General features: G+C 47.6%; 1 protein-coding gene across 1 annotated transcript; it reads right to left on the bottom strand.

Moving 5' to 3' along the window:
- Positions 1 to 1,894: 1,894 nt before the first annotated feature.
- On the bottom strand, positions 1,895 to 9,324 carry LOC117714960 (tubulin alpha-3 chain). Its single transcript, XM_034511717.2, has 5 exons — positions 9,238 to 9,324; positions 5,891 to 6,113; positions 5,488 to 5,636; positions 4,144 to 4,824; positions 1,895 to 2,367 (listed from the first exon to the last, which is right to left on the bottom strand). Exons 1-5 carry the CDS (start codon positions 9,238 to 9,240, stop codon positions 2,071 to 2,073), a joined length of 1,353 nt encoding a protein of 450 aa, XP_034367608.1. The 5' UTR covers positions 9,241 to 9,324; the 3' UTR covers positions 1,895 to 2,070.
- Between the last annotated feature and the right edge of the window lie 6,303 nt (positions 9,325 to 15,627).

The raw sequence follows: 15,627 nt of genomic DNA on the forward strand, positions 1-15,627 counted from the left end.
CTATACCTGATTGCCTTCAGGACTGTTCTCGCATCTGTCCTTTACCCTTTCTGGTCCTCCCGTCCATCCATCCCTCTCCACCTCACACGGGCATCCTCAATTCACCACATTCTAGGAAACAGTCTCCAGCCCACTCTCAGTTCTGGCTCTCCCCATGAGGGCCTGACTTTTTTTTTTTTTTTTTTTTTTTTTTTTTCCGAGACAGGGTTTCTCTGTGTAGCCCTGGCTGTCCTGGAACTCACTCTGTAGACCAGGCTGGCTTCGAACTCAGAAATCCACCTGCCTCTGCCTCCCAAGTGCTGGGATTAAAGGTGTGCACCACCACCACCGCCCAGTGAGGGCCTGACTTTTATTCTAATTACTTTCAGCTTCTTATCCTTCCTAAGACAGGGCTGCCTTCCTGTCTATAAATCATCATTTTTTCATTTGCTTATGAACTCCATTGCCATGTTTAGTTTCTACAGCTGACTCTACATTTTCTCACCAATTTTTCTGATTCGGGATGCAACAGCTCTTTTTGCGGAGGAGAATGAATGTGAAAGGGAGTCACACAGCAGTCACCATGGAAACCCTGCCGTAAGTCACCTCTCCAGATTCATCTCTATTACATTCTTAACTTAAACCACGTATTAACCTTGTGACATTTCTTTAGTCATCAAAATTACTGTTCTATAAAACTCAGAAAACGGGTATCTAATTAAAACTGAGTTCTTAAAGAAAAAAAACCCCAAAACCTTAGTTTTCATTGAAGTGGACGAGGGAAAGAGAGAAAGGGTGGGCCCAGCTCCACGAGGCCAGAGAGCAACACCTCGGGTCATCGTGGATGGTGTGGCTAGGGCAGCCCCTCCGTCTCAGCTCTACAGCATGGCTCCATGGAGCCAAGTGGTGTTGTGGCTAAGGAAAGGGAGTGGACACTGATTGGGTATTCACTGAGTTCCTGGCCCTAAAGGGCTCCCTTGGCTCTTACGTCAGCTGGTGCTCACACTGTGTGCTCAAAGGCTTCCCCATCAGGACATGGAGCTGCCCTCCTCTACCTGCTTGGGTGCCCATCTGTTTAAAGCGGCTCTCAAAGTGCTGAGTAGACGTACTCGGAAACCAGGCCCCACAAGCCCTGGCCTCTGACGGCTGGCCAGCCAAGAGCCACACCTTGGGTTCTTTCTTGGAAAGTCTGCTGAGGCACAAATCTGTGCTGTGAAAAGAAGACAGGTGAACCTCCTGCAGTCCTTTCAGATAAGCACTACGGGCTTGAGTACAGGGGAAACTGAGGCCTGAGGAAGGAAAAGCAGTTTGCCAGCAACAGCAGGAAAATGTGAAACTGGCCTGAACCTGGAGATGTCAGGTCTTCAGCTATACTCAGGACTACCTGGAGCCCCTCGCAGATGTGTCATTTTGACTTGAAGAAAGCACCAGTCGTTCTGGAAGATTCATGCTTCACTTGTGTGGCTCATGTGGGCATGTGAGCATAACGACTGGCTGACTAGGATGGAGCCACTGCATGTGGGTTTACAAGGTGTGGATCCAGAACCTTAAACACTGAGATAGGACCCTGGACAACCCTTGACTGAAAAAGGCCCATCACTAAGAACTCTTGGTTCTTGCTGAAAGAACCTAAGACCAGTGCTCAACACTTAATTCTACACCAGGAGCTTAGAAGGTGACTGAAGTATACACGGGCCCATGAGATTGTAGGTAGTTCTGGGTCACCTCCAACAGCAGTATGGTGGCAGAGGAAGAAAGCTAACGATGTCAGTGGAAACAAACATCAGACAGGGAGCTTCCAGCTGACTCCTCCCCAGCAGCCCGGGACTGGGTAAAGCCATTTCTGTACCAGCCAATCAATACTTTATCCTAATGTCCCTAGACAGAACTTAAAATTGAACACACAGGCCTGTTTATCATTTCTTAGGAAAAAACACGTTTTCTGAAGAGAAATTTACTTGGAAAAAGTAGATATCCAGAAAGGACTTTTGTTAGGAAGTACAGCATACAAGACAGAAATACCTCAGTAAATATATCCTTTATTTTTAATGGATAGAAATGAAGGGCAGCCAGCCAGACCCATGCGTGCGCTCAGTACTCCTCCCCTTCTTCTGCCTCTGCTTCCACAGAATCCACGCCCACCTCTTCATAATCCTTCTCCAGCGCTGCCAGGTCCTCCCGGGCCTCTGAGAACTCCCCTTCCTCCATGCCTTCTCCCACGTACCAGTGCACAAAGGCTCGCTTGGCATACATGAGGTCAAATTTGTGGTCCAGGCGGGCCCAGGCCTCCGCGATGGCGGTGGTGTTGCTCAGCATGCACACGGCCCGCTGCACCTTGGCCAAGTCTCCCCCAGGGACCACGGTGGGAGGCTGGTAGTTAATACCCACCTGCCAGAGAAGGAGAGAAAGTAGTCAAGTTTATATTACCTGAGAAATGATAGTTTAAACTGGGAACTGTTGACCCTGCTTAAAATAACTACTCATACCATGCTTTTGGGAATGAATAATCACCTACACAAAGCAACATGTATAAAAATTGTAAAGGACTTAAATCACTAATGGCCAAACTGGAGACCAACACACTGGATCTTCATACACTCACACAGTACACAAAGGCCAAAGAACGAGAACCGTATCCAAGGCATACTGTATGCTTAGTTAAAAGAAAACTGAAATCTTTATTGCAGAAAACACGCATGCAGTAGTAAACTCTGGCACGGAGAAGATGCTCAGGGTATCCCTTATCTACCCTGACGAACACATGGCTGTGAGCAGCAGCTAGGAGCACAGCCGGACTGGAGTGGAAACAGACACACAAGGGTCCTCCTCAGATCAAGAAATACACCCCGACTTTAAGAAGGAACAGTACCCTTTGCTCCCCTGCTCCTGCCAACCAACACCCCCTGTATAAAAGGCCTAACAGATCTTGAATATGCAGAGACTGCCTCTTGTTTTATAAGGACAGTTTTCAGGGCAGAGAATTCAGCTTTTCAGTCTTCCACAGTTTAATATTTTACTATGTTTTAATATATATAATTTAAAGACCCTAAAAATTACTTTAAAAGCCAGAGCTGGCTGCAAACGCACTAATGTGGACAAGAATGGTCTTGAATCAGCTCTAGTGCCGGGATCAGAGGCTTGTGCCCTAATGATGTCCAGCTAAACTCACACTGATTTTTCAACACAAAAACTAGTGTTGCCCCAGAAAACGGTTGTAAAAGAAGGTGTGAGAAACCATACTGATGCTGACGAAAGGGAACCTGTGAGAGGCAAGCAGACTAACAGGGTCCATATGGTGCTGGCAGACTGTCTGTGGGGCAGCCCCTAACTTGTACTCCCTGTAGGCCAGCTCTTGACTGCAGAAACAGTTTCAGCTGGGAGAAAACCTGGGCAAGGCACAGCATTCCGAATCGGCACCTGCTATCAGACACACCCTCCCTTGGAAGTCTTGCCTTCTTAGTGTCTCCTGAGAAAAATTCATCTGCATAACATTTGGTAATTGATGGTTTAAGAAATAATATTTGGGGGCTGGAGAGATGGCTCAGCTGTTAAGAGCACTCACTGGCTGCTTTCCCAGAGGACAAGGGTTCAATTCCCAGCAACCACACGGTGGCTCCCAACTGTCTGAAACTTCAGTTCCAAGAGATCCAGTGCCCTCCTTGGGCCTCCACCATGAGCGTGAGCACACGCACATGAACACACGCACGCACGCGCACACATACATGCACACGCGCACGTACATACACATTCATAAAAGCAAGCAAATCTTTAAAGAGAAAAAAGAAATAAGGTTTGGGCACTGGCAGTTTTGCTGCACACCTTTTAATTCTAGCACTCAGGAGGCAGAGGCAGGGGGATATCTGAGTTTGAGGCCAGCCTGGTCTACAGAGTGAGTTCCAGGACAGCCAGGGCTACATGAAAACCCTGTTTTGAAAAACCAACCAATCAATCCCAACAACAACAAATCAATAAAAAAGGTTTGGTAACTGATGGTTTGAGGAAAAAGGGCTCCCAGTATTACTGAGAAAAGTGTCACAAACTGCTTACTGCACAGGCTTCTTTGGAGCCTAACACGGAAAGGGCAATTTTGCCCAAAGCTACAGCCCCGGGGCAGAACCTGTTGCTTACTGGCAGGTATAAAACTGTCCCAGCACCCAGTCCTACCTTAAATCCAGTTGGGCACCAGTCCACAAACTGGATGGTGCGCTTGGTCTTGATAGTAGCAATAGCTGCGTTGACATCTTTTGGAACCACATCCCCCCTGTACAACATGCAGCAGGCCATGTATTTGCCATGGCGAGGGTCACACTTGACCATCTGATTGGCTGGCTCGAAGCATGCGTTGGTGATCTCTGCCACTGACAGCTGCTCATGGTATGCCTTCTCGGCCGAGATGACTGGGGCGTAGGTCGCCAGGGGAAAGTGGATGCGAGGGTACGGCACCAGGTTGGTCTGGAATTCTGTTAAGTCCACATTCAGGGCCCCGTCAAACCTCAGGGAGGCTGTGATGGATGACACGATCTGCCCAATCAGACGATTGAGGTTGGTGTAGGTGGGGCGCTCAATATCCAGGTTCCTGCGGCAGATGTCGTAGATGGCTTCGTTATCCACCATGAAAGCACAGTCGGAATGTTCCAGCGTCGTGTGCGTGGTCAGGATGGAGTTGTAAGGCTCCACGACCGCTGTGGAAACCTGGGGGGCTGGGTAAATGGCAAATTCCAGCTTGGACTTCTTGCCATAGTCCACTGAAAGCCGCTCCATAAGCAGAGATGCAAACCCAGATCCTGTGCCACCTCCAAAGCTGTGGAAGATGAGGAAGCCCTGCAGTCCCGTGCACAGATCGGCCTGTGGTAAAACCAGAGCACAAAAGTCAATGCCTACAAAGCCACACTCCGGAATCCACAACCTGCATTCATGACTCCCATTTCTACAAACTGATGCAACCCAGACTGTCTACCATACATACACCCTGTCTTTGAATACACTGAAGTCCTATAGGTGCATCTCACCAGAGTCTGTAGTAAGATATTTTTGGTAAACTCATGATAGATTCTGGACTCTAAAGAGATTTGCCAAAATGACTGTGCCTGATAGTTTTATATCAACTTGACGCCAGCTAAAGTTTGAAAGGAAGGATCCTTTTATTAAAGAAAATGCCTCTATAGGATCAGGCTGTAGAAGTCTTTAAGGTATTTTCCTCAGTGATTGATGGGGAGGGCCCAGCCCATTGTGAGTGGTACAACCCCTGGGCTGGTGATCCTAGATTCTGTAAGAAAGCAGGCTGAGCAAGCCAGTAAGCAACACCCCTCCATGGCCTCTGCATAAGCTCCTGCCTCTGGGTTCCTGCCCTGGCTAACTGCAATGATAAACAGAGCTGTGGAAGTGTAAGCCACACAAACCCCTTTCTCCCTAAGATGCATTTGTCACGGTGTTTTATCACACCAATATAAAGTAACTAGTACAATGACGACCAGGACAACCAGCATATGAAGTCTGCAATCCTCTTACCAGTTTTCGGATTCGGTCCAGGACCAGGTCGACAATCTCTTTGCCAATGGTGTAGTGACCTCTGGCATAATTATTGGCTGCATCTTCTTTCCCAGTGATCAGCTGCTCTGGGTGGAAAAGTTGCCGGTAGGTTCCCGTGCGCACTTCATCTAGAGAAAGAGACCATATGTCCTTGTGAGTCTTTCAGGCAAGGGCCATTCAATCCCACTGTGCGTATATGTCAACAGTGCTTCTCAGTCTTTGGTTACACATACACCACATACAACCCTTTCTTTCAGTTTCTTACTCAACAAAGTTATAAGTATTCAGTGTACAGCCTGCCTATTCTGCACAGACCTCAGTGGGCTTTCCTGAGACACCCCACTCTCCCAGGAAAGCGTCCGCCCAGGGCCCAGGCACCTACCGACCACAGTGGGCTCCAGGTCCACAAACACTGCCCTGGGCACATGTTTGCCGGCTCCAGTCTCACTGAAGAATGTGTTGAATGAGTCGTCCCCACCGCCAATGGTTTTGTCACTTGGCATTTGCCCGTCAGGCTGAATACCATGTTCAAGGCAGTACAGTTCCCAGCAGGCATTGCCGATCTGGACACCTGCCTGCCCCACGTGGATAGAGATACACTCACGCTATAAACCAGAACAGAAACATGAAACTGCATGACACACAAATACAATTTTGTGTAGTGCCTCAGTGTCTATTTTCAAACATTATTTACAACAGTGCGCAGGGACTCCTTTTATCTCTGTTAAAACTGACTGCTACCAGGTACTGTTACACAGGTCCATAATCCCAGTACTCAGAAAGATTAAGTAGAATTCAAGTCCAATCCTATCTCAAAACAAACACACACAAGCTTGCACACAGAGATAAAACAGCTTGTCGACTCTAAATTTGCCCCATTTTGATATAGTTTTACTAACGCTGGCTAGCTTTAAACTAGTGACAATCCTCTTGCCTCACCCTCTCAAGTGCTAGGACTGCAGATATGAGCCATCGCAGCAGGCTAACCATACTATTAGGCAGCAGTTAGCCCCAGAGATAAGTGTTTGCCACTCTTTAAAAATATGGTTACTTTGAGACTCGGAAGCCATGCGATGTCAACCACTAGATCAGCAGGGATAGTGACGGTAATTCTAAGAAAAATCTATCAGGTTTTAACTGTGGCCCGACAAAGGGATAAGATATAATTCAATACGGAATAACAGGATAGGTTCCAGGTCACCCTGCCAAAGCCCACCTAGACGGTCACTGTGTCTTCTATTTGTCCATCCAGATCAACCTTATTGCTCTCCATCCCACTCTAGGTACCAGGAAGCTGGCCCAAGTACACCTCTGTTAATGTTAACAAGGTAACATCCTTCACAAAGACGCTACTGCGCTTAGGGCAACCACTCACCCGTTCAGGACTAGGAATGTAACATTCCCAGACACTAGGAATGTAACACTAGGAATGTAACACTAGGAATGTAACATTCCCAGACACTGTTAAGTACCGAGATGCTCTATTATCCTCAATTTTTTCTTTAAGAAATCTTGAGAAGATTTTAAATTTTATTTAAAATTTAAGGGATTGGCTGCATCAGAAACAGCCCCCATTCCCTCTGTTAGGAGTCCCACAAAAACACCCAGCTACACCACTGTAACATCTATGCAGAGGGCCTAGGTTAGACCCATATATGCTCCCTGGTTGCTGGTCCCAGGGAACTCCTATGAGTACAGGTTTGTTGACAGCAAATATAGGGCTTTTGAGATGGCTCAGTGACTAAAGCACTCACTGCCAAACTCGATGACCCGTTTTGATCTCAGGGACCCACTCAGTGGAAAAGAGAATCGACTCCTGCCCGTTGTCTTCTGATCTCCACTGGCAGCCGTTCATGCAGCTTCATGCAAACGAATGCAATAAAAAAATAAAGCAAATATAGTCCCTTATCTCATTTTTTAAGGCGCAGTAAGACTTCTATAATGTCTCAGAAGTAAACAGACCCCCCCCCAAAAAAAAAGAAAAAAAAAATCACTAAGATTCTTTGGTTGAAAGATTCTATTTAATTTGCAGGTAATTTAAGTTTCTGAAGGTTAATTTGAAAAAGCACAAGCAAAACCATTGTGCTTGATTAGATTTGGTCCACCTGACACAAACTACTCACTTGCAAAGAGGGACCATGAACATGTCTGTGGGTATTTTCTTGATTAATGATCTATGTGGGAGACCCAACCCACAATAGGCAGTGCAAGGCCTGGGCTTAGTTAAGAAAGCAAGCTGAGCGAGCCAGCAAGCAGGGCTCCTCTACGGTTTCCTTCAGTTCCTGCTTAGGTTTCCTAACGACAGCCAAATGAATCCTCCCCCGAGGTGGTTTGGTCAGTGTTTTATCGAAGCCACAGAAAGCAAACTAGAACACGTTGCCAAATTCCATGCATATCAAAGATTGTGCCATGAGAACAGAATAATGGGATTAAACTCAACAAGAACAAAGTCTTAATGATTAGGTCAGGTGTGGTGGAACACAGTCACCAGCTCAATGAGGAGGCCGAGGCAAAAAGATGAGGTTGAGTGCGGCTAGCTGGACGACGTCCTGTCACAGAAACAAAGACACTCTGGCTGTTTAGACCCAGATCGTATGTGAATACAAGAATTTAAGAAGTTTTCTGCTTGGGGCTGGAGAGCTTACATGGTGGTCAGGAGAGCACTCGGAGAGGATCAGGGCTTAGTTACCAGGCTCACATGGGCCTGACTCCAGCCCCTGGGTCTTCCACACCCTCTCCTGGCCTCTCTAGGAAACTGCACGCATGAACGCATACTTCACATGCACGACGATTTCAGAGAAAAATATCTAAGACAGATTCTCAGCTTTACTTTATTCTTTCCCTAAGACAAGTTTTTGTAGCCTATGTTAGCTTCAAATGTACTCACACTAGTCTTGAAACCCAAATTTCCTGCCTGCGTCACCTAGTGCTTGGGTTTGTGGCATGCCCCAGCAAACACCTCAGATTTCCTTTCTAATGCCAACAAGCTATCCCACTTATAAACCATGTGACATGGAAAACTGCAGAAGCTACAAAACATAAAAGTTCTTTGGGAAGTTTGGCAGAGCTGGTGACCTGTGATCCTGACACAGAGGAGGCAGAGAGGCCAGGCCTACCAGGGGCTCAAGGGCATTTTTCTGGTCACAGTGAGCTTGAGACCCACATGAGAGACCTATATGAGCTTTGAGACTGTCTTAAAATTCCAAAGGTAGGCTCTTTGGGGCTCAATAACTTTCACTTTCCTAGGTGAATGAACAGTAGACCAGAAAGCTTGGTGGCCTCTAGGATCTTCTGGAACCAACGTCATTACTTGTTCTTTCACTCAAGGGCACTGGTACCAGTAAACAAAACAAACCTCCCTCTCCAAAAATCTATCTGCCCCCCTCTTTTGTTGCATTTTTTTGAGACTGGAGTCCTATGATGCTGAGGCTGGCCTCGAACTCCGGAGCCTCTTTCATCAGCTTCTACGGGGCTGGGACTCCAGGCGGGAACTGCATCCCGGATCTTCATAGGAGCTAAGAAGTGGTGCATCTCGCTGGCACGCACTTGCATTGTGAGGGGTCAAGAGGAAACTGCGACCTCCTGTGCTGCGCTGCGTTCGCTCACCCTCGCAGGAGCTGGGCATCTGAGGAGATGGCGGTCACCTCCCGTGGGGCCGACCGACCATCAGAGGCCCTGAACCCAACCACCCGGGCCTGGGACCGCTCCCACCAACCAGGCTGCTCTCACCATGCTGAACTCCGGAGACCTGCTCAGACACCGCTGTAGCCGTTCCTCACCACCGGTCCTCAACCGCCTCTCGCCTGCGCGCTCAACACTCCAGGACGGATTTGCAGTCCAGGCGGGGGCTCATTGGCTCACAACGCCTTAGGGGCGGGCTTAGGCCCCATCTCCCACTAATGATTGGATGTGGGGCAATTCGCAGTGCTGGCACTTTCTGATTGGATGTGGCTTTGGTGGGAAGACTCTGGAGTGGCTGGAAGGGGACAAGCACCGAGGAGCAGCTGGAGACTGGGGTGGAGACTGGGGTTCTGTGCATGCATCCCCAACATCCAGCATAGCATAGGACAAGTGGGGAGCTCAGGCTTTGCTTATCTGCGCATGCGTGATGGAGGGATGTCCTTGCAGCGGCGCATACTATCATCTTCTCACCTCACTTCACACCACCTTACTTCACCTGGTGCAGAAAAGCTGTTCAGCCTAGCGGGGGGGGGGGGGGGGGGGGGGGCGGGGGGAGGCACCAGATCGTGCTTCTTCAGAGAGACGTGAGTTTCTAGGCACCTATCTAGTCCTGCGTTAGGATCCAGCGCAGTTTTGCAAGTCTGTGTGAGCAGTTGTCTATGCCGACATTAGTTTCTCTGGGAGGAAGGTCTTGAAAGGGTTTGGCTATGCAGCTCTGGCTGGCCTCCAAGGCTTTGTAGCCTGGGCTGGCATAAGTTGAAATTCTGTCTCAGCCTACCTCAGAGCTGGGGCTATAGATGTTTAAGACCTTCAATCTGCAATTTGTGGGGAACCTAAGTTAGGCAACATACTTTTCTTTCTTCACGATATCTAACTGCACATAATTGAATTGTAGGCAGTGCCATGGTATTTTTGTTTGTTTGGGCATAGTCTTATGTATCCCACCCTGGTCTTGATTTCCCCTGTAATCAAGAATGGATTTGAAAATTCCGATCCCCCAGTCTCCACCCTCTGAGTACTGGGATTGCAGATCTGCAAGCCCGGAGAACAAACCTTTGACTTCAGACGTGCTTGGCAAGTACCCCACCAAACCCAGCTACAACTCTAACCCCCAGTGCTATGTTCTCAAGAAACATTTGTGTTGCTGATTATGAAATTAACACATCCAGAGTAGGAAGTGTGGGAAAGGCAGGAATAAAATGGAACACCGACAACCGCACGTGTGTCTAGAGGAACAAGTTCCAGCTGTTCCTCTTCATCCTGGTGTGCATACATTCACTAGAATCAAACACATTTTTTTCTTTTTTAATTTCTTCAATAAACATGTTTGAACAGTATCTCCTTGCTGTATACAGCCTTATTGTTGGGTATCTGATTTGGTCGCTATGTGCTGGGAGCCAAGTCCTAAGCAGAAAGCGGCTATTATCTTTGCAGCCGTCTCGGACCATATACCCTGACATGAGACTTGGTTTTCAACAGCCCACGACAGCTGAGTACACTCTGATAAACATCTTGTTTTTCTCACATATTTTGTTTTGCTGTTTAGTGCCTCCAGCTGCAAGGTGCACGTGGTAAAGTGCCTTCAGCTGTGTTCCCCTGCTTGTCCACTGCAGCAAGGCACGTGGTAACTCATATAAATACCCAGGATTTCCTTTCAATAAAGGGGACTTGATCACAGACTCTGTCTTATCTTCTCTCCATTCTTCTAGTCTCTTGCCCCTCCGTCCCCACGCTCTCTTTTGCTAGACCCTGTTGACTGACCCAAATGGACCGGGTCAACTATGCATTTGAGACCCAGGGAAATTTATATCCGTATCACAGGAATAAATATATTCTGTCACCTATTCCAGTTTCAGCATACAGAATGCAACCTCGTCTACCTGCAATGAGCAATGGCATGGGACAGCCTCCTGGCTTTGTTAGTATTCTGTCTCCTCTGGGATCCCAGGAGGGAAGGGAGGCTTGGTTGCAGAGAAGCGCCTGGCTCACATGTATTGTGCTGCCACCAGCTGCAGACTTTCACTTCATTAGTTCTTTTAGGGTGAAGACAGTTACAGTCTCCTTGAGTCTTCAACTCCTGGGTATTGTGAAGGCTGAATCTGCTACATCCTTTCCCTAATCTGCTGGTTCAGGGTGCCTTTGATCTACAGTGTCTATGTGGACAATTTCAACATGATTTTAAAAACCACTTTCTTGAGATTTACTTATTTTTTTTTAATTTACTTATTTTATGTATACAAGTACACTGTAGCTGTCTTTAGACACACCAGATCCCATTGCAGATGGTTGTGAGCCACCATGTGGTTGCTGGGAATTGAACTCAGGTCCTCTGGAAGAGCAGTTGGTGCTCTTAACCACTGAGCCATCTCTCCAGCTCCTGAGATTTTAATCATTTTAATGTGTGTGATTTTGTTAACTCAGGAACTTCTGAGCTCCTGAGTAGCTGGTACTACAGGTGTTCACCACCATGCCATGCTTGTTTTTATTATAGAAAAAGAATATTTATTTTGACTCTTAGTGTTTGAGAGTATAGTCTATCATGATGGGGAAGCCATGGCTGCAGGATTTTTTTTTTAAAGTTATTTGTGGGCCAGGGTCCCATGTATCCAGGCAGGCTGTGAACTTGTTCTGTAGCCCAGGCTAACCTAAAACTTTTGATCCTCTTGCCTCTACCTCCTATGTGCTAGTAATACATAGTTTTGTAACTTTTCTCAGTTTATGTGATGGTAGGGATCAAACCCAGGGCAGCACGCATGGCAGGCAAGCCCTCTACCATCTGAACTATGTTCCAGGTCAGTAGGTGTGGAGCGGTGGGTTGTGAGAAGCAGCTGGGTGCTTGGTCGAGCATAAGCTTGGAACCCTGGAACCTTTATCGGACAGCAGGAGTTCGGCTCTGCTCCCAGGCCCTGGCTCTTTTCATTTAGCTTCAGCCCTCCACAGCCTCTCCCTCAGAGAGGTCTATGGCCATCAATCACGAGGAACAGGCCTCAGGCTCTCCTACATGCAGAGGAGGTATCTCCAAGCTCTCAGATCAAGCCAATAAGCGTTATCTGCTGCCAGACCCTAACCCACCCTGAAACTGTATATAAGGGCTCTATTTAGGGGAAGTAAAGTGCTTGAGAATCATCCTGGTGTCTGAGAGTTTCTGTCACAAGAGCTATAACACTTGGGGAGAGATCTGGTCTCCCGGAACCTGTCTGGGACAATATGCTGCCTCCTTGCTAGCTAGCCGGCTTCTTATCCACCCAGCCCAGCCCAGCCCAGCCCAGCCCAGCCCAGCCCAGGCCAGCTCAGTGCAGAGACAGGTGCAGCACCTGGGAGTGACCTGGCAGCGACAGCTGAGATCGAGCAGAGGCAGCAGTGGGGGCAGGTAATCTCCCCTCCCTGCTCGCACTCTGTGCCCTTTGGTCCGGACCTCCCGCACCAGGCCAGCCGGAGACCAATGGACAGTAGAGACACGGGCGGAGGCAGCAGCAGAGACAGTAGCAAACCCTTCCTGCTCTCACCCTGTCCCCAGCAGGGAGATTGTCGTGGGGTGCCCTCTGGAACAAGGGACCCACAAGTAGGCACACATTTTTCCATGTAGACTAGTTAGTTTTAACTATCAACTTGACACAGTCTAGAGTTTACCTGAGAACAGAGTCTCAATTTACTGAATGCCCAGATCTGATTGGCCTGTGAACTTGTCTGTAGGGGATTGTCTTGATTGATGACTGGTGTAGAAGGACCCCACCCACTGTCGGCCACACTGTTTCCTGGACAGATAGTCTGGGCTGTATGATGAAATCTATCTAAGCAAAGCATGACCAAGCCCAGTGAGGAGCATTCTTTCATGGTCTCTGCTTTACGTTCCTGCCCAGACTTCCCCCAGGAATGGACTGTGACCCAGAAGTATAAGCCCAAATAAGTCCTTTCTTCTTGTTAGCTATTTTTGGTTATTTTAGTGTTTATCTCAGCAACAGAATGAACCTATGCATCTGATTATTTCTGTAGACAGTAAGTCAACTGATTAGACCAAAGAGTACAGGCAGTTTTCTTGCTTAGTGCATAAAGAAAAGTTATCTTCCAAAAATTATGTTACATTTTGCCTTTTGAAGTTAGAGTCTGGGATTGCCAGTTGCAAATCTCTTAGTATTTTGTCTACCAAGGTTACAGAACGTTGAATGTCCCCAAAGGGACCCCTCTAAAGCTACAGCAAGCCAGCTGCTGCTGCCACCGGAAGAACCTAGTTGAATCTTCATGTTAGAAGGATCATGGTTCTGCCAGGGCTTGTGTTGTCATAAGGACTTTGTTTGTCCTTGTGTGGTGGTCCTTGCAAGTGTTATGGCTGGCGGCGGAATGACCTGCAGAGAAGCAAGAACGAAACTCAATTCAAGATGACTCTAGTTAGGCAGGCTGGTTCACACTTCTGGAATCTGACTGCAAGCAGTTTATTTTTGACATATTTAGGCACAGGACAACTTTGGAGAGGAGTTTCCTCCTGACAGTTATCACAGCAGAGCTCAAGGCATTGAAACTCTCTTGCAAAGTAACTGTCTTTTGCAAAACACCTATGACCTCTTCCACAAGAACAGGTTCTATTGATTTAAAAAACAGTGCTCAGGATAAGGGCCTGGGGGGAAGGGTTTGTAATAAGCATGAGGCTGGGTTCTGTTGACTGAGAAACGGTGCTCAGGCGTCTGGGGAATTCAGGTGAAGCCTGGCTCCACAGAATACCAGTCGATCACCAGGTTATTAAACAGCACCAACTCCAGCCTTCTGGGTGAACAGGTATCAGTTTCTTCCGCTGAAGAAAAAAATGCTCATGTTTCAACAATTCTGGTTAATCTGGTGCATGTCCGTGAGCACGTGGACCTTGTACCCGCCTACAGCTTTATCTTTGTCTTATCTGATTCTACAGCTGTGGGCATTTCAGTGTTGCTTTTATACCGGAATTCCCTTCAGGACCCTTCTCTGCATTGGTCCTTTGCTTTTTTCTGTTCTCCATCCATCCAGCCATCCCCTTCTCCACTCAGTATGGGTATACTCAATTCACCACATTCTAAAAACACAAATCAGCTACTAGCGTGTGGTCAGTTCCAGCTCTTTCCTTACAATGGCCCCCTTTCCCTCTAATTACTTTCAACCTCTTACACTTCCTAAGACAGTGGTTGCCTCTTATGTCGTCGTCATCATCATCATCATCAGTCAGGTATCTTTATTGTAGTAACGAGTGAAATAATTCACATGGAAAATTGGTACCAAGCAGTAGGGTCATTGCTGTAATAAACCTGACCTGAAAAGCATTTGGAACTGGTCTGCAAGGGGAACATGGAAGAGTTTGGAACTTCAAGTTGAAAAAGGCTGAGAATGCAGTAAGCCGAGGTTCAGGGCCATTCTGGTGGGAGTTTGGAAGGCCAGGATGTAGACAGCAGAGGCCCAGCTCCTGAAATTCTGAAGAGAACACAGATTCTGGTACAAAATTGGCTAGAGGCTGTGCCTGCAATGTGGTGGCAAAGAACCTGGCTGCTCTGCTTGTGTCCTGAAGACCCGAGGGAGGCTGAATACAGGTTAGATCCCTTGTTTGGAAGAGGAAATCTCGAGACAGGCTATAGCATTTGGTCTGGGTCGTGGCTTTTGCTTTCCGTCCTCATCCAGATCTGCGGTGAGGGAAACAGAATAAATGCAACAGGAAGATGAAAACCATGCAGTCGGCCGTGGGAAGGGATGTGAGCTTGAATTATGTTCGTAGCCTTGGCTGTGCTGCCACCAGTCTCTAACATCAGAGCTGCCTCTTGCTTGCCAGGCTCCAGCCGAAAGAGAAGGGGGTGGGGGAAGTAAGGAGATGCCCATACCATGGCTCGTACAAAGCAGATTGCGTGCAAATCCACCGGTGGTAAAACATCCAGGAAACAACTGGCTTCAAAAGCCTCTTGCAAGAGTGCGCCCTCTACTGGAGGGGTATAGAAACCTCATCGTTACAGGCCTGGTACTGTGGCACTCTGTGAAATCAGAGGCACCATTGTGTGAAAATGCAAATTACATTGAAAAGAGAGAGTCTGACTTGAAAATGCTGCTAGAGGGGTTCCCTGTTTGAAAGCAGCTCCTGGGCAAGTGGGTCTCTAGGGCTGTGGTTCTCAACCTGTGGGTCGTGACTCCTTGGTGAGGGTGGTGTGGGGGGTGGAAGAGTCACATATCAATATCCTGCCTATCAGACATTTACATTACAATCGATAACAGTAGGAAAATTGCAATTATGAAGTAGCAATGAAATAATCAATGGTTAAGGGTCACCACAAGGTGAGGAACTGTATTAAAGGGTTGCAGCATTAGGAAGGTTGAGAACCACCCCTCTAGAATCACTTCACAGAAATCGATACAATTGCGGTCCAAGGACGTCAGGTTTCAGACTAAAACAAGACTGAAACCCAGCAGGCAGTCACTGGTTCCTAGATTCTA

The sequence above is a fragment of the Arvicanthis niloticus genome, chromosome 9 (assembly GCF_011762505.2).
Source record: "Arvicanthis niloticus isolate mArvNil1 chromosome 9, mArvNil1.pat.X, whole genome shotgun sequence".
Taxonomy (NCBI): Eukaryota; Metazoa; Chordata; class Mammalia; order Rodentia; family Muridae; genus Arvicanthis; species Arvicanthis niloticus.

Coding starts and splice junctions, on each gene's coding strand:
- LOC117714960 (XM_034511717.2), bottom strand. Junction 5,637..5,890: donor CCTGGAGCCCACTGTGGTCG/GTAGGTGCCTGG, acceptor CTCTTTCTCTAG/ATGAAGTGCGCACGGGAACC. Junction 4,825..5,487: donor TGGACCGAATCCGAAAACTG/GTAAGAGGATTG, acceptor GTTTTACCACAG/GCCGATCTGTGCACGGGACT.